Source organism: Heteronotia binoei, chromosome 10 (assembly GCF_032191835.1).
Source record: "Heteronotia binoei isolate CCM8104 ecotype False Entrance Well chromosome 10, APGP_CSIRO_Hbin_v1, whole genome shotgun sequence".
Lineage (NCBI taxonomy): Eukaryota > Metazoa > Chordata > Lepidosauria > Squamata > Gekkonidae > Heteronotia > Heteronotia binoei.
The window spans coordinates 21,556,328-21,574,320 of NC_083232.1; the positions used below are offsets into that span (position 1 = coordinate 21,556,328).

A 17,993-nucleotide genomic window follows, 5' to 3' on the forward strand; every position below is an offset into this window, starting at 1 on the left:
AGTACCCTGAGTGCAATCTTCATGCTTATAGTGCTGTTTGGACCAGAGTTGCTAAGATGGAATCTTTGATGCATAGTTAAGTCTCCGCTCGCCAGGAGCTGGCTTAAAGGAAGCTTGAAATATCCCAAGGAGCACTGGTGCTGATCATCCTTGACCTAAAGGAATAGATAAAATGCATCGCATCAAGGTATTAAAAAACAACAATCTCAAGTTCACAAGGACACATAGCTATATTTTGCAACAGCATCCCTTTTTTCCACAAACCCATTTCATACTTCTTCACTACATGCTACTGTGTGAGAAGCAGAATGAAGTACATATTTTATTAAACCATCCTAATCCTTCTGAAAAGGCAAGTATCTTTGAAGATAATTTAAACAAACAAACATCCTGAAACAAAACCCACCAACAGCAATCTAGTTAATTTGTAGAACAAAATAGGAGTCAAGTTGCACCTTTAAGACCAACTTAATTTTATTTAGAACGTAAGCTTTCATGTGCTCTCTAAGCACACTTCGACGAGGAATCCAGTACAGTGATGAAGTGTGCTTAGAGAGCATGCGAAAGCTTACGTTCTGAATAAACTAAAGTTGGTCTTAAAGGTGCAACTTGACTCCTATTTTATTCTACTACTTCAGATCAACACGGCTGCCTACTTGGATCTAGTTAATTGGTATTAGCTGTTCATGACAGACCAAGTTACTGACAAACATCCACCCCACCAAATCCTGTCATACCAAAACCCAAATATGCTGTGATCAAGGTATACAAATTGTCATTATCTAATCCATTAAATCAAGTAGGTTAGATAAAACATTTAGCATTAGTAGAAGAGGCATATCCAAGACCACTAGGTAATGTAGGAAATACATGCCCTTCTGTTTTTCCTAGACTTGTAGCAAGAGCAATTAACAGGCAACTTTTTTTTTACAATCAAAATTTTATTATAGACTCATTATAATTCATACCTATTCCAACAAAAAAGTGTACAACAATAACAAATCAAAAACAACACAATAACTTCTCACCTGAGTTAACATAAACTAAAGTTGATCTATCTCTTTGGAGATTACTTCATGTGTTACCATTCCACACTTCTTAATATATATATATGTCTATTTATATTTTTTTTAGCAGAGGAACAATTAAGCTTAACAATACTATCTTCCCTAACACATTTTTAAAGTTTAATACCACAAGCATTCAGTATTTCCTTCTTCTTCTATAACTTCATTATTCCTTCCACTTTCAAAAAAAATCAATAAGATTAAATTCTAACAAAATATCTCAGTCCCTAGAGACCTCAAGGGTTAAGGTCTAGAAGAGATACTTCCCTCCTTCCACCGGGACTGAATTAGCTATGGAGGGATATTACCCAAATGCTCGCGCCATCAGACCCCACTCAACCATAAATTCTGAAAGAAAAGTCTTTAAATATAAATTATAAATTTTGTCAACTTTTCCATTTTCTTGTTGCTTCAGTTTCTTTTTAGATAGAATCCAAACTTTCTTCCAAATTTACATGATCTTCCTCAGTACAAGCACGGGTTGTCCTTAAAGAGACGAGAGGAGAGCATTCCTTTCTCTTGTTTACTCTCGATGCAGGGGAGGAGGGAGTTAACTTGGAGAGTAATAATTCACCCGAGGCTGTGTCATATGCTGTATATGAAGTGGAGCCTTTTTGGATGTATAATTTGCCTGATTGTAGCCATTTATATTTAATTTTTAAGTCCCGCAGTTTGGCAGTTGTATCCTTGAGGTCTCTTCTGATTCTTAAAAATTCAGGAGGAAGATCTGGAAAGACCTGAATCTTTAACCCGTGATAGTCCAAGCCTCCCCTCTCCTTGGCTTCTGCAAAGACTCTTTGCCTTATTCGATAGTCCTTAAACTGCACCAAAATATCTCTAGTATAAGACAAATTGTCTTCACATACCTTGCCGACACGATATACTTTTTGAATGAGTGGGAGAACTTCGGACTCCAGGTGAGTCGCTTCAGCAAGCCAATTTGCCATAAATACATATAAATCCATTTCAGCTTCCACATGAGATTAAAAACCTCTAAACTTTAAACACAGCTCCCGGTTACGAAAGTCCATTGTTAAAACCCATTCCCTCGTCCATGCATCTGATGTTATTTCAAATATTCTCCCTTCACGCTCTTGAGCTCTTTTTAAAGCTTCTTGTGCTGTCTGGGTAACTTGCTTATGAGAATCCTCTAGTTCATCCAGACGCTGACACAACGGTTGTAACATAGAGGTTATGTCCTCTCGTATTTCTTGTCTTAACTTAGACATTGCCTGCGTCAATAAATTCAATGTGAGAGGACATTCTCCAGCTGGTTCCTCATATCTCTCCAACCTTGTGTGGGAGGTGGATGGCAATTCCAAGAAGTCAGTTAAAAGCTGAACGCTTTTTTCCTTCTGTTTACACTTCTTCCCCCCTTTAGGAGACATCTCTCAAAGATTCAAAAACTAAAGTTTAAAGGGGTAAAAAGAATATAACTTTGGAGCCAGCTGGGCGAGCGTTAGGCAAAGGCTCTTGACCGGATATTGGTCAAAGCCACTCCCCCCAACAGGCAACTTTTATTATTGGTTTCTCGCTCAAATGCTATCCAGACCAAATGGTCTTCCAATGTATTACACTATTTTGCCATTTGATCCTAACTTTGCATCAGTTTACCCGCTTAAGCTACCAGCTATATGTATTTCAGCTCACTGTACCCCATCTCCTTGTCTGAAGAAGTGTGCATGCACACGAAAGCTTACATTCTGAATAAAAAACTTTGTTGGTCTTAAAGGTGCTACTGGACTCCTATTTTGTTCTAATGTAGGTACTGTTATCAACAAGAAAGAGTTTATTTATTTTAAACATTTATTATTTGTCCTTGGGAAATCAAGGCAACTTACAATATGAGCAAAACATTATTTTAAAAACCACAATAAAACTGTAAAAAAACCCATAAAAATTAATTTAAAAACTCCTATTAGGACTACCAATAAATAAAAACTAAATCAGCCAAATTTAGTTCTAAATAAAACTGTCTTCAAATGCATCCTGAAAACTTGCAGAGAGGGAGCTGGTTCTGAAAATGGCCTGAAGTCTTGTGTGCCCACCAGATGAGCATCTTTGATTGCTGTGATGGTCAGGAGGGCCTCTCCATGTGAACTTAGTTCCTGGGCAGAAACATATGGGAGAGGACAGTCCTTCAGATACCCTTGTCCCAAGCCATGTCAGGCTTTACTAGAACTGGACCACAGCTCATGGGTGCCAGAAGATATTACTGAAAGATTGGGACCGATTTCGTATTAGGGCTTGTTCCGGGGGGGAGAGCCCTTTTGCTCTGTGGCTAGCAGAAACTGCTTGTAAGAGGATCTTGCTTGCTGAGGAAAAGCAGTGGACCAACTCGCAGCTCCGGGGCAGCTTGTGTGAAAATGAAGAGAAGCGCCGGGAGCAAAAGGGCTCTCCCCCCCCACCCCCCCAAAAAAGCCTAGTGCGAAATCAGTCTGGAAGTAGTGTAGACATGGGAGGCAAAGATCACCATAAGAGTGAAAAGCAAGAACCATTTACCTCCACTTCTAGCTCTTGTCGCTTGGGGTTGTGGACAAAGAAAGTGAAGTTTTCTTCCCAGACAGGCTCATTGGTCTTGTAGCGAATCTATTTGCAAGAAGATTCAAGGTAGAAGATTTCTGTTAGAATTCATAGATAAAAAAATAAGCTCCGCTTCCAGAATTGCTTTGGGACTTTCATGTGTACACTCTGAAAAAAAGGACAGCAGCCATATCACAAAATCAAACATGGAAGCTCACAGCCAGTTTAGTGAAATGTCCATTAGTGATCATTCGAGACTTCTTTACCAGTCTACTGTAGGGTCAGTTTAGTGTAGCTGAATTGTGTGGGCTTGAACACCTGTTCATTCCAAGTAGCTCAAACAGGGTTACATCCTTTTAAACCTACTGAAGTCAATGGGCTTACATGGATATAACACTGCTTAGGATGGCAGTGCAGGTGACCCTGGATGGACAAGTCATCATCTCTAAGTCTACCCTAATTACTATTAGGGATGGGCATGAATTGGTACACAAACCAAAGTTTTGACCAAACTTGGGCCAGTTCAGTGTCCATTAACCGATATTATGGGAAGGTGCCTTCCTCGAACATTTCCTGGACTTGTGGCTGGTTTCTGTATTGCTGTTTGAGGCCAGCCATTTAAGCCTGACAGTTGAGTGCTGTGGGGTCTGGCGGTCAGCTGTTAGATTTAAATGGCTGCAGGCCATTAAATCCCTCAGTTTTGCTTCCCTCCTCTGAAGGGGTGGGGGAAGCAAAACCGATCGTTTAAATGAATGCCACTCATTTAAACCTAACAGCTGGCCAGCAGACCCAGTCAACTGTCAGATTTAATGACTGCGAGCAATTAAACCCCTCAGTTTTGCTCCCCCCTTCAAAGTGGGGGGAAGCAAAACTGCCCAATTAAATGGATGCTAGCCATTAAACTTCTCCGTTTTGTTCTCCCTCTTGAAGCGGCGGAAGCGAAACCAATGTGTTAAATGGCTAGCAGCCATTTAACCCTTTCCAAGCATTCTCTCCTCCCCTCTCTCTTTGTCTCGGTGAGCCATGGCCAAGGGAAAGGTAGAAGTGAAGTCCCTTCCAGGGTGGTCCCGGCCTTCTTTCTTCCATTGGCAGCTCACAATGGCCAGGAGAAAGGGAGAACTGAACTTGCTGGACCAGCTTAATTGGTTGGGGCCCTTTTGGGTCAGTTTAGGGTTCAGTTTGGGAGCCACCCTGAACCATGATGCTTTTGGGGGGTTCGTGCCCATCCCTAATTACAATGTCCAAGCTCTGCCTGCTTCACATATGATCGTGTACACGGAACATCATTATAGAGTACCATATGATCACCACTTATATTGTAGTGATACAGCACCATGAAATGAAATGTTTTTAAATAATTTTAAACTGTAGCTATTTTTTATTGGTTTTAATTTGTAAAAATGAATGTTGTTAGCCGCCCTGAGTCCGCTTGCAGAGAGGGCAGGATAGAAATTTAAAGTAATAAATAAATAAACATGCCCTCTTTTGGTTCAGACATATGAACCATTCCTTATTCTGCTTCTCAACTGATGACAGGACTGTTAATTTCTTTCAGAGGTAATGGCAAGTTCTCCCAATTCATATAATCATTATTTTCTGTGGGATCACTGATTCACTGTAGTATAATTTTCACAAGAGACATTGTCAAGCAGATGTGTGGAGTTGTACCGGGGGGGGGGGGATGTCCACGAATTAAAGGTGCAGTGGCGAATATGCCAACAAGGCTAATGCTGAGAGATTATGATGATGCCAAACTGATTTTTAGTAACAAAAATCTCAGTTTATGAGAGCAAAGAACATTCAAACCTCTGGGAGAGATTTAGGTGGCTGAAGCTTACCTTACTTGTTTGTTCCTTGTGTCCAACAGTCAATGAGACAAGTGGATTTGGGTTGCTGTTAACTTTCTTTCCTGACTGAAGAGATGGGGGGAAAATGAAGGTTCTTTAAGCACATGTTGTTATGGTTCCTATCTGAGTCAAACAGTGCATTTGAACCTCCATCTCCTGTCCATGGCTGCAAAATACTATTTACATATAGCTGTATATGCACAGAAAATATATGGGGGAATATTCATCACACACCCATACACTCTTACCTTGAAATGTTGTATGAAAAATAGCACACGCACACACACAGATAGGTTTCAGATTCCATCTGGCATTTTCTGTTCTATGCATTTTGAATTAACTCATTTTATAAAGTTCAACCTCTCATTCTTTAATGAGTACTTCAACCCCCAAAGCCAATGAAGCAACATTAGAACAAGTAAATGAATGTTGCAGTCTGCATGCAAATGGGGGATATGGAGAAAGCGCAAGCTCAGAAAGCTTTATGTACAATGTATGATGGAATATTATGGTTAAGCTGTACACTGGAATCATAAAACTACTTCTTTTGTGGGCAGCAAAGGAAGGTGTACTAAGATTCCTTATAGGTTTACCCAACCAACCATCTGTCATGTCTGAGCCTTGCTCATCTGTTGCATAGCATTAGATCAAACTGCAAAAACAAACAATGATTTACAATCATTTGAAAAAAATACGGAAACATTTCCCATTTGTGAATGACTGTTAACATGCCTTGCACTGAGCTACCAAAGAAAATCTTTTGTTAAAACAAAAAGTACATACAAGAGTTAAGTTCGAGCATCCAGTAATGCTGTTAAAATATTAAAGTTTGCCATCTAAGTTGTTAATAGCTTAATTGGAATTTGACGCCAGGAAAAGATTAACATGATTAAACAAGAAGTTAGACATTAATTTTAGATTCAACTTAATTATTGCACAGGGAACCACAAACATGTATTTTTGATTAAACAATAAATCATCCATTATTCTGAGTAAAGAGAGATTTGTGTTTAGCTTTAGCTCCTACCTAACCTCTTATTTTTACTGTTCACTCTACCACACTGGACACAGTTTACGATCTGATGACTATCATGTGATGACAAATATACAAATGATATTGTAAACCATCTGTAGTGTTCATCTGAAGAGAAGTTAAAATTGGTCCATCAAATTCTCTTCCCCAGAACATGCCCCCAAAATATTAGCTGTAGGAATATGCAAACATCCAAATTGTTTGGCAATTACTCAATTTCTTTGGCAATAACTCTATTCCTTGTTTTTACCATCTACAGGTTTTCTCAAAGATGAAGAATTCATCTTTCAATGCAATCTACTAATGCCTCACTCAAGCACAATATAGTTCAGTTATAAGATCAGTGTGCCTTAAATGATTTGTCAGAATTGTGACTGAAGAACTCAGCAGTTGTTTGGAGGAAGCCAAAAATGGACACTCATATCTTTCAGTAAAAACAGGCAATTGAAAAATTCTCTGAAATTCAGTACTTTAAAAATAAAGTTTTTTAGGTATTGAATTTCACTCGGTGTCACTTAAGTACAAAATGAACAGTGCAGTTCAGTTGCTCCACCTACTACGTGAGCTCTGTTCTTGAAGTTTGCTAAATTCTAATAAAAGAATTTGTATTAGATCCAAAGGCACTGTTCCTCTACTGCAACAGCACTAATGCTAGCAAAATGGCACTTCTGCTGGTGGGTGGGACAACGTTAGCAACCACTCCTCATGTTGCCCCCAGCACTGTCCATAAGGATCTACTACTTCTAAAGATCAATTTTCAAGGGATGGGTGAGTGACTGAGCACCATTTAATTACCTTCTCTGCTTCAAACAACCCTTCACCTATTTATGACAGTTTTGCATCTGCCCTCTGACAAACTGCGCATCACTGTGTTTGGCCTTTCCTTCTTAGTACCAGCTATTATGATATTCTGGCACACACACAAAAAATGCATTGGATGGCATTAAAAGTTTATTGCAGACAACCATGTCTCCAATTAATGCTGCAACTTTAAATGGAAAACTATTAGTTTTACCTTTAGGGCTTTCTGAACAGCAGACTTCTTCAAGGCATCTGGATTATAATCTAATGGATTATGCTTTTAAATCAGAAGAGAATGAACATACAAAGGGTTAATAAAAACATGCAATAAAGCAGTACCGCTTGGTTAATTAAGGATGTACAACAGGAGACCAAACAAAACATTTTCAGGACAAACAGAGGAATAATAAGGAAAAGGTTATCCAAATAATATAACAAAGCCTTCTGTTCTCATTCCCTCAACACCTTTCAAACACTGCTCTCCCCGCCCCTCAGTTAGGGTTAATATGCTCTCCCCTTGTTCTCTTGGCAGCACACTCTTTTCAAACCATTATCATACAACAAACTTTCCTATTTGAATTAGAAGTAGGCTGATGCATTGGCCATGGAAATAGGAATGGATTTAAACCAGATTACACTGACCTCTGACCATTTCCATTAACTAAACAATTTTTCATTTTATTTCAGTAATAACTGCATCACCCTGGAAATGATGGGCAAACCATAAAGCATTAAAGCATATTTGCAATGCTAGTAGCTTTGGGAGAGAAAGGGTTTTTTTCCACAAGTTAATGAAGGGCTTTAAAACAAACTAAAATGGGAGGAATTCAGGGTGCTGTTTCAATCCATAGTTTTAAAACAGAACACGCTGCAATTGCAAATTCTGTTTTAAAAGCCATAGCATTAATATTGCACAAAAAATATAATGCAGTAGTCCTGAGATCATGCTGTAATCCAAGACAGGTACAAACTTTACAAATATGCCCCTAAAAAGACCTGCATGGAAAAAATCCATTGCAACTGAATTTTGATTTCTTTTAATAAGAAAAACACTGTTTTGTTATGAAGTCAACAGGCATTTCTGGTTGTCTCTACACTTCCTCGGGTTACAGCAGGAGCTTGAGAGAAAGGAGGCCATGCAGAAAATTGATGACAAGTCTACAGATGTGACAGTAATAGACCCAGAATTCTTACTTGGGTGGACAGGCAACAACAGACGTAACAACCTATGTGTAAATATAGAAGTGAAGGTGTTTATGCCCCAGGGTCACAAGAAACCCCTAAAGAATGATACTGAAGGGAGTTCTCCCAAATGGAATAGGCTTGGACAACTGGGTCTATTTTCGTTTCCTTAGCCCACGGGAGATTCTTCTCTCCACTCAGCCTTGCAGTTCCAGCTTCACTCTGCAGAGAAATCAGCAAACTTGACCAATGACAAGAATCCAGTAGGAATCTGGACCATCTTACAATGTGAGCTATAAGAATAACCATAAATGCACCGAAACAGAAATATGGCTAAGTAAGGCATTTTTTAAAAGGAAAAGCTGTTTTAGTTGCTCTTTTGCCTGCCTGGAATTGAAATCATCTCCCAGTCCCCAAGTCCTCTTTCTACACAATTTGTTCCTTGACAAATTCAGGCCTTCCCACTATTTTGCATGAGCTTGCAAACTTAATGACTGTGAGTTAAAGCTGGTGATCATGCTGAACTTTCACCTTGACTTTTTAAAAAGTTCTTCACAAGGACTGTAACAACTTGGATCAAAATAAAAATGGATGGCAGAAAGGACGGCAGATAGTAGGTCCTTGTCATATAAAGAACAATAACGCCTACTAAAAGAACTTTGTCTTAAGAGGAAAGCTAAACCTTTTCACAATTAGATGAAATGGCATTTTAAAAACTGTGCCACAAACTTTTTGGATTTTCCTAGCTTAGTCATTATTTCTGCTTCTGAGGAAACTGCTTACCGCTTGATAGAGAACTGTGCATGTAAAGGAGATGTATGTACTGTACTATTCTGGCATACAGTGGAACTAGGCTGTATTATTGTAGCATACATTCTGTGCCCTGCCCTTTCATGTGCAAATTTTCTCCACGCACCTTTGGTCCAGTTTCAACATAACCACTGCCTAATGTGAATCAAGGCAAAGACTACTTTCAGAAAACAAAGTCAACTTTGGGTCTCAAAGTGAATTTAGAAAAATACCCAGTTGTATTTATCCCTAGCTGAGCAACACACATCCACAACACAGTTTAGGTAGAAGAAAGCAGGCGATTTGCAAGTGAGAGGGCAGGGTACGTGCAATCCCGTGGACTACTCTTGGTCTCCACTTGGTTTTGTTATGTAATGAACATGGGCCAGTCTCCACATAAAAGACGTTTCTGAAATATGGTACAAGACTCATGTTAAATTTAAAAATTAAATTTGAACTAATAAAGCTGCAGCACCATTACGGGACCTAAACATGGCACCATCTCCTGTATTATTCTCAAACTATTATGTCGGGGGGGGGGGAGCAGAGAGCCATCCAATGTTCCCTCTAATTTTCCCCCCTACTGAGCAAAGCAGTTCACATCCTGAGCAGAATATAACAGCTGTAATCATAAAATAGGCAATGCAAGACCCTGTGTGGTTCCAGACTGCTGATTGGGGGGCTTCCTGTGTTAACGAGTGGCCACTCGTGCAGTCAATTTAGAGGGAATAATGGAGTCATCCCATCTAATAACCTGCCTGTGGACAATGTTCACACATCTCCAAGATCTTCCAAAATCAGCATTAGTATGTTTCTAGACTGAACAGTATCTGTAAGTATTCTAGACTATAAGGGAGTATCTATGATACCTTATCAAAACTCAACAATGAAGAAGATGATATTGGACTTATATACCACCCTTCACTCTGAATCTAAGAGTCTCAGAGCAGCTCACAATCTCCTTTACCTTCCTCCCCACCACACACACACACATAACAGACACCCCGTAAGGTAGGGGGCGCTGAGAGAGCTCTCAAAGAAGCTGCCCTTTCAAAAACAGTTCTGCGAGAGCTATGGCTGACCCAAGGCCATTCCAGCAGCTGCAAGTGGAAGAGTGGGGAATCAAACCCAGTTCTCCCAGATAAGAGTCTGTGCACTTAACCTCTACACCAAACTGGCTCTCAATCTCAGTCAGGATTTTAAAAGTTGAGGAGGGAATCAATTTGCTCACAATAAATGGCAACTTGGGGACAAGACTATGTGAAGCTTATACTGAGATGGGCAAGACTCAATTGTTTTGCAATCCTGTTATGCTCAGAATGAGAAGGAAAAGGAGGAAGCAATATCTCAGGGAAATGTCTGAAACTGGACTACTGTTTTGAAGATCAATAAAGCTAGCTGCCTTTGAGATTAGACTCCAAAGAAGACAAACTCATATAGGAATGGATCCTTGATGTTACAACTGGGAAACCAATGTGTACTGCCTGAGCTCCTCAGAGGAAGGGAAGGATAAAACGTGAATGAAATAAAATAAGGACAGGAAAATATAATCAAGTACACCAGTCTGATGCGTTCTACATTTGATTACATGACTACATGTATTTAAGCCTTTCATAGGATTGGAATCTAAACATGGACTCTAATCATAGGAAGGGAGCATTTGCCTTTTATAATCCCTAAATCCTGACACCTGATAGGTAGGACATGATTAGCTTTGTAATGTTTCACATGCCTATGGTTTCTTGGGTATACCTGCTCTGCAGGGCTACTTCTCAATGACGACAGGCCATTTAAAATTTTTAAGAAGCTGTATTATTCCTGCCAAGGACGATAAAAGAGTTTACAAGAGGAAAGGGAACTTGGGGAAAACACAATTAATTTTCAGCTTTAACTGTGCACAGCTTGAGCCAAATGAAAGATTCTTCACATACAACACACAAAACACTTGCAATTAACTTTTTAAAGAAATCACAAAAGATGTTGATTTTTACACTTCACGACAGTTTCATTTCTCTGCAAGCAAATGTCAACATTTCTTCAAGTGAACCACGCAGACTAATGGGAAATAACATGCTAATCTTTGAAGAATGCTAACTTTTAAAATGACTCACCTAACAAACTAAGCTGATAGCACAGTTTGAATGCAGTAAAAAGTAAAAAAACACACGCTTGAAAACCATGCATGAAAAGAAAAACTGCATGCTCTGCCATTCCATTATTAGGACTGAGTGGGTTTTATAGCAGCACCAATCCACTCTGGTAGGTTAAAAAAAGAATGTACATAATATATATAACACCCGAGAACTCACAAATAGTGCTCTATAGAGTGAGGTAGTATTTTCACAAAAGACTAGTCCCGATGCTCTCCTCTCTTTTAAGTATCCACACCCAAAGTTTCCCTCGTAGATACTCTTTAAGAAGATGGAAATGGAAGGAGAAAGTAGAGAGTGATGGGATTGGGGCAGCATAAATGCACAAGCAGCTTTACCTTTAGCACAGTTAAGGAAAACAGTCAGAAGAGTTTGAAATTACTGATCGGCATGAAAAGTTATTAGCACTGAAAAGCAATTTTCCCCAGTTGCTTTCATATTACAATACCATATGAATAACAAATCATACAACCTTTTTAGGGACACTCTGATTATACCTTTCGTACCTAACGTCTTTCTAGTAGTTTTTGTAATGGTTACTTCCATACAACTGATATTAGTGTTAAATGGGCCAAGCATTCTAGGAGGCAATTCCATGTACTTTTTGTAATCACCCAAGAGTGGCATGGCTAGAAATTACTAGCGAGGCCTCAATATGGCGATCAGGATAAAGAGGAAGATAAAATTCCAAAGAAAACTTTCAATGCCTTACTAAAAAAAAAAAAAAAGGTCAAGATGGGTAGCTGTGTGAGTCAATGTTCCCTCTAAGCTGCAGAGTCTTGTGAGCAAAAATTCTACTTTGTGAGCTCCTGGCATTCAAGTTGTGAGCTCATGGCATTCAAATTGTGAGCTACTGCATAAATTAGTATGCTCTGGGGTCATCATTCCTGAGCTAAGACGAAAATGTGTGAGCTGGACGCTAAAAATCTGTGAGCTAGCTCACACTAACTCAGCTTAGAGGGAACACTGGTGTTACTCTGTCTGTAGCAGCAGAATGCTAAAAAATATGGTCAGGCTTTTTGCTTTTATCTCTTGCTTGATCGCACAGATTTCTGATCCAGGAATGTTCTCCAATGTATCCATATAATATAATTTTATCTCAAACAAGTTAAAATGCATATCATAAATTAACTTTGGAGATATTCTTCTTCAGTTGGATCCTATGTACCTATATGCATTGCCAGCCCCCATTTATAAGCAGCAATATATATTGGAAACATACCCTAAAGATTTATTCAGAAGTTTCACATCCCTTCTGTAAAACAAATTTATTATAATTATATGTAACAAAAGGGGAATCTTACAGGATTGTTCACCATGACCACTGAAGATTTAAGGAACTGCTAACTGTGACCTTCTGTTCCTTCCATCCTCAAAACACAATCAGAAATCTATGGATCAAGTGTACTTCAATAAATAAGGTATATTTAGGAAATAATATCTGTTTAGAAGTTTACTATGCTTAGTATAAAAATTCTAAACCACAGCCTTAGCAACTACATCAAAAAATTATCCTTGAGCATTTTACTCAGTTTAAACTATGCCACAGACATATAGGATTCTCTCAAGTGTAAGTAGCATGGACTTGGAGACAACCAATATCCACTTATTTTATCTTGAAAAGTACTTTCATCACAAGTTAAATTTTATTTGAATGAACCACCTCCCAGACACGCTTAAAGAAAGGTGGAAGCACACAACGTTTTCCTAGTTAATACATTTACTTGTTTAGATATAAAAACTGGAGCCAGGAAGTAGCACTTCCCAATCCAACCCAAGGATCTCAAAGGGCTGTTTCTCAGAAATGCAGAAGGGTACCTACTAAAATGAGAAAGACAGCTTCCACTTTCCAGCACATGTACAAGCTAATGTCATATTATATTGGTCTTTCAGCTCAGCCCTCCTTCCAGGTAGTGCTATCTAGTGCGCAATACTGCCTTTGGATCTTTACACTTTGAGGTTTCCAAGAAAAAATTTCTGCCTTAGATAACATAGCTGTATTTTGTTCCCTTGGGGGGGGGGCAGAAATCATATGCATATTAAAGTTCTGAATATTTACAGCCCTTAAATTAAATACCACTTTTGCTTCTTAATAGCAAGGAAATCTGCACATGCAGTGAAGTTTCTTTCTACTTTTGCCCATCGAAAGCTGCTAGCAGTGATACAACGGGAGATGCTATTTAGCTGAAGTAACCATAATACTCCACTAGGTGTATGTAATCCTGCATGTGTGAATGAAGTGGCCACAGTACCAGAGAGCCAATCCAATGCCAAGATTCACCCCTGCTCGTGGGATCACACTGCAACCACAATTCCATGATTTACACAGTTATAATAATTTAGGATTAGAAAAAGAAGTTTTCACAAAATGGTGGTCAACTCAAAATACCTACAGAATCTGAGATCTTCAGGATTATCACACATGACACATTATCACACATATGAAGTGTGAAGCACAGTCCTATGCAAACTTACTAAGTAGCATCCCCTCATTGGTTCAGTGATCTTTCTCCTGATCATGTACAAGTCCATATCACTGTCTTAAAACTTCACAAGCATTGGCTCTAAAGTATGTACTCTGGCATCAGAGAAATATTAGTTTACTACACAACAAAACACAAACATTTCATTCTGTAAACAGGACTGAATGACCGGCTCTGCAAAGAACAAACTACCATACAATGTATGTTTATCTTTGGGAGATGCTGGCTTTGCAGAAGGCATATGAAAATGCGGTTAAAGGCATGGCAAAATGTGGATTAGTGAGGCAAAGTGGCATACTAAGTAAGCAACATGTGGCTAAAGAAAAGTTCATGATCACCCAAGAAAAGCATTGATACCACCGGGAGACTTACTGGTAGATTCCTTGCTGAATCCAAATAGAGAATAAGCAATGCTGATGAAAGCCCATCATCGGCTTGGTCTTTATCAGCTCTTATGCTTTTTAGCACCTAAAATTAAAACGGTACAAATCAAAATTATCCAATTATGTATGACAGATTTCCCACAAAGAACTCTAAAGCTATCTACTACATGTAAATTATCATACAATATAAACATGGTTTTAAAAAAATAAACTACTCTCCATTAAGGAATAACAGAGCAAACAAATGGCATTTAAAGAATCACACAGGTCTGAGAGAGAGAGAAGATATTTCTCATATTACACAGTCATCACCTGCCCTAGGGTTCTGTTTAAACATTAATGGGGGACAGGAGTACCACCCAGTTAACGAATAAGTACATTGGTGCAAAATGTAGATCTCTCTACCACCTTTCTATTTGAGTCCTGTGGGTTCTGTTTAGGGTTCTCAGTGATGCTTTGGAGAAAAATGGTAGATTTGGGGGGAAGTAGCTGGAGAGGGTGGAGTTTGTGGGTGGCATGATGTTACTTCTGGGTAATGCTCTAAGTTTCTTTCCTTAATCACTGTGGTCTTTACCGCAGAGACCAGAAGAAATCCCTAATGTTGCTATGTGGAGGCCATTTTTCCCCCACGGTGGAAAGTCGAGGCTAGGCTAAGTAGTTCCCCATCCTGCGTAGGCAAATTGAAGGTCTAGATTTGGCAGATGCTGCTGAAGAAAGTCTTTATATACAGATATTCTGGCACATTTTGTATTATACAAAAATGAATTATACAAAATATTTTTGTATTATACAAAATGAAGGATTTCCATATTGCAACGCCTAAACTCTGGGCTTCTGCACAAGCACTGCCTTGCTGAACCATCTGTGCACATCCTCGCCAGTGTATCTCTGAAACAAGGCATGGACAAGATTACTGTGACACATGATGATTCTAGGTCCAGACCAGTGACTTCTAGGGGAAATTGTCAAAGTACTCATACCACCCTGAACCAACAGGTGCCAGGACACTATCTGGAATTACCTCAGACCTGGCCATCACCTATTATTTTATGGGGGAAGGTTTGTGGAGACAGTTAATACTGCCACTTAGGAAAGCAGAAGCAGAACAGGCACACACACAAGTTTGTTCTTAAAAGAGACTAAATCCATTTGTTCTAGAATTTGGTGAGTGTTTCATCTTTAAAGTGGTACCTTAAAATGAACCATAATTTATTTTATTTTTTGGCAGACAGTCGGCTTTTGAACATCAACTCAAATTCAGTACTTTATTAAAAATGAAGTTTTTGTGAATCTCTGAAATGTATCTAGGATTAGATGCAAGCAAGAGGGGACCCCAAGGACTTGGAGGGGGCATCTCTTTCCCCCTTTCCTTTTTCACTTCCCACCGAGCATTTCCCCTTTCCTGCTTCTTTCTTTCTTTCTTTCCTTCCCACCCACCAGCCAGTCTACCTCTATCTTCCTGCATCTTCAGATTTCCCTTACAACAGCTGCTGCTAGGCCTGGGACAAAATAAGTTCTTTCTCAAAGGCCAAAACAGCACAGGAAAAGGCCCTATCCCTTCTCCTTCCTTTACTAATACAAATTAAAGCTTGAAGGTGGCAGTACTGTTGGTTGCTTAACAACAGCCACAACAGCCATTGAGAGGGCACTCATTTCTCTTCTAGTGCATTTTCAGAAAAAGATTTCAGATTTTTCTGCAGACCTGGGGCTTTTCTTAAGTTTGCAGAAAGATCTATTTTATCTGTTCATGGCCCCAATCTCTGAATTTAAGTATCCAAAGATTTGGCAATGCTGAGAATTAGATATATTGGCAATGACCATTCCAAAGAAAAGAAGTCTGCCACAAAGTTCTTTTATAGGACCACCTCCAAGAGCAGCATCTCCTATGGAATCCGAAATGCTATTTTTTGAGCTGAGTCAACCGAAGAGTGTTTGCACAGAGGAAATCCTAACCATTAGTCCTTGATCTTCTGAATGTTTATTACTGTTTAAACATTGATGCCACAGATTACCATTTATGGAGTTCATAAAATATTCCTGAGTTTTACAAGTGAAAATCTAGAGGATTTTATTTTTATCTAGGTAAAGGAAGCCTCAGCATGTCTAAATTTCTGACAAAGAACAGTTTGAAAACCATACCTGGTCAAGAGTCTCTACGGTGGACATCAATGTGAGCCATTCGAGTTTTAAATGCAACTTCCCTTTGGAGACTTCATCCAAAGTAAACCACTGTAAACAAAGCCAATTAAAGCCATTCATGAATAAATTAACAGACACTGTCATTGCTTACTTGCCCGTGATGCACTGCTTGCGCTTAATATGATGATGTCCTGATATGACAACACTGTGACTGACAGATGGCTATCGAACAATCCATACTGTAAACTAAAATGGCATTTCCAAAATTTAGCTTAAGGGATATTCTAAGCAGATTCATCAGTATCTGGTTAATTATTCCTTGTTGTGTCTTTTTGGATATTGTTTGTGCAAATGGCTATATAATCATGAATACAATAGCTCTACGTGGTTAGTTAGGTTTAAGTATCTCTGAACTATCACAACCTGCTGATACAACACACTGACCCCCAAAGATGGTATATCTGTCTTCTGCAATTCCACTCGCAGCTAACAGTGTAAAGGAGAAGCGAATAGGAACCTTGTGACAATTAAGACTGAAGCATTTATTGAGGGATAAAACCACAAGACTCCCTTGCATTTTTGCTGCAACCAATGAATTTACTATATCTTTATCCAATGTAAAGGAAGTTGTCATCAAGTGGAGAGTCTGTTCAGTGGGGAAACTATGGTATTGTGGTATGCCAGCTTTGCCAGAAATGTAAATTTAATGTGATTAAATTTTCTGGGCTGATCTCTGTGAAAGGCTGGTCAAATAATCCACACAGCCATTTTCCCCTTTCCCCCAAATGCACAGGTAAAGACTTACCTCATCCAGGTAGCGTTCCTTTTCAACCTCAATTAGGTCAATCATCAGACTAGAGGAAGAATACAATGCATTAGAAGACAATTATCTCTACTACAGGCTGCAAAGCTGGAACTGTGCATGAATACAATGAATACAATGACATAAACAACGATTTATGCTCTGAACGAAGGACCCAGCTGCTAAACGCTACTCCCCAGCCAGACAGTCACTGTGAAAGGAAATAATTATTGAGGAAATGTGAAACAAAAGATGACTGTCCATTAAGCACTCTGAATAAAACAGCAGTATTCACAATTGCTGGAGACGAGCTGTACTATTATGTCCTTGACTTGGGACTCAAAATGATGTTTAAGGGGAAACACATAAAGCATGCCTTGGAAATGGACACAGAGAACTTTCTGTAGTTATCCCTGTAGTTCTGTAGTTATATTAGAAGCCCAGAACTATTGTGGGGGAGGGTGGAGAGGGAGAGAGTGCACATCACAGTAATTGTTACCATGCAGATAGGTTTGTATTACTGCCAATATTTATTTGCTTTCTTTTCAGAGACAAGCATTTTTAAAATGCCATGCACAAAATATGGTATTTTGAAAAGATGCAGGGCAATTCCTTGATGCAATGAATACATACTGAGAAGAATGTTAAATCTATTTTTGTTGCATTTTGCAAGTCTAATTCAGGATGCCGCTCCTTTCTTAGCAACACAGAAACCTATCATAATATAATATCCTTTTAACATTTCTATGAAAGCATTTCATGGGAAAAAATACTATTTTTGTCTGTTTTAATCA

The 17,993-nt window shown here is 39.0% G+C and overlaps 1 protein-coding gene and 1 long non-coding RNA gene across 5 annotated transcripts in view; both read right to left on the minus strand.

The window, feature by feature from the left end:
* Positions 1–17,993, minus strand: part of LOC132578194 (uncharacterized) — a 131,661-nt gene that overhangs the window by 13,770 nt on the left and 99,898 nt on the right. The window lies entirely within an intron of this gene.
* ESYT2 (extended synaptotagmin 2) overlaps positions 1–17,993 on the minus strand; it is an 86,080-nt gene that overhangs the window by 13,770 nt on the left and 54,317 nt on the right. The window contains exons 11-18 of one of the 4 annotated variants that reach the window (XM_060248068.1): positions 17,203–17,251; positions 16,398–16,487; positions 14,248–14,343; positions 11,552–11,653; positions 7,486–7,548; positions 5,429–5,503; positions 3,570–3,656; positions 6–155 (exon numbers count right to left, since the gene is read on the minus strand). In XM_060248068.1, the coding sequence (XP_060104051.1) occupies positions 6–155; positions 3,570–3,656; positions 5,429–5,503; positions 7,486–7,548; positions 11,552–11,653; positions 14,248–14,343; positions 16,398–16,487; positions 17,203–17,251 (712 nt within the window). The remainder of the gene's footprint in view (positions 1–5; positions 156–3,569; positions 3,657–5,428; positions 5,504–7,485; positions 7,549–11,551; positions 11,654–14,247; positions 14,344–16,397; positions 16,488–17,202; positions 17,252–17,993) is intronic. The other 3 variants (XM_060248071.1, XM_060248069.1, XM_060248072.1) reach the window with 3 other exon arrangements.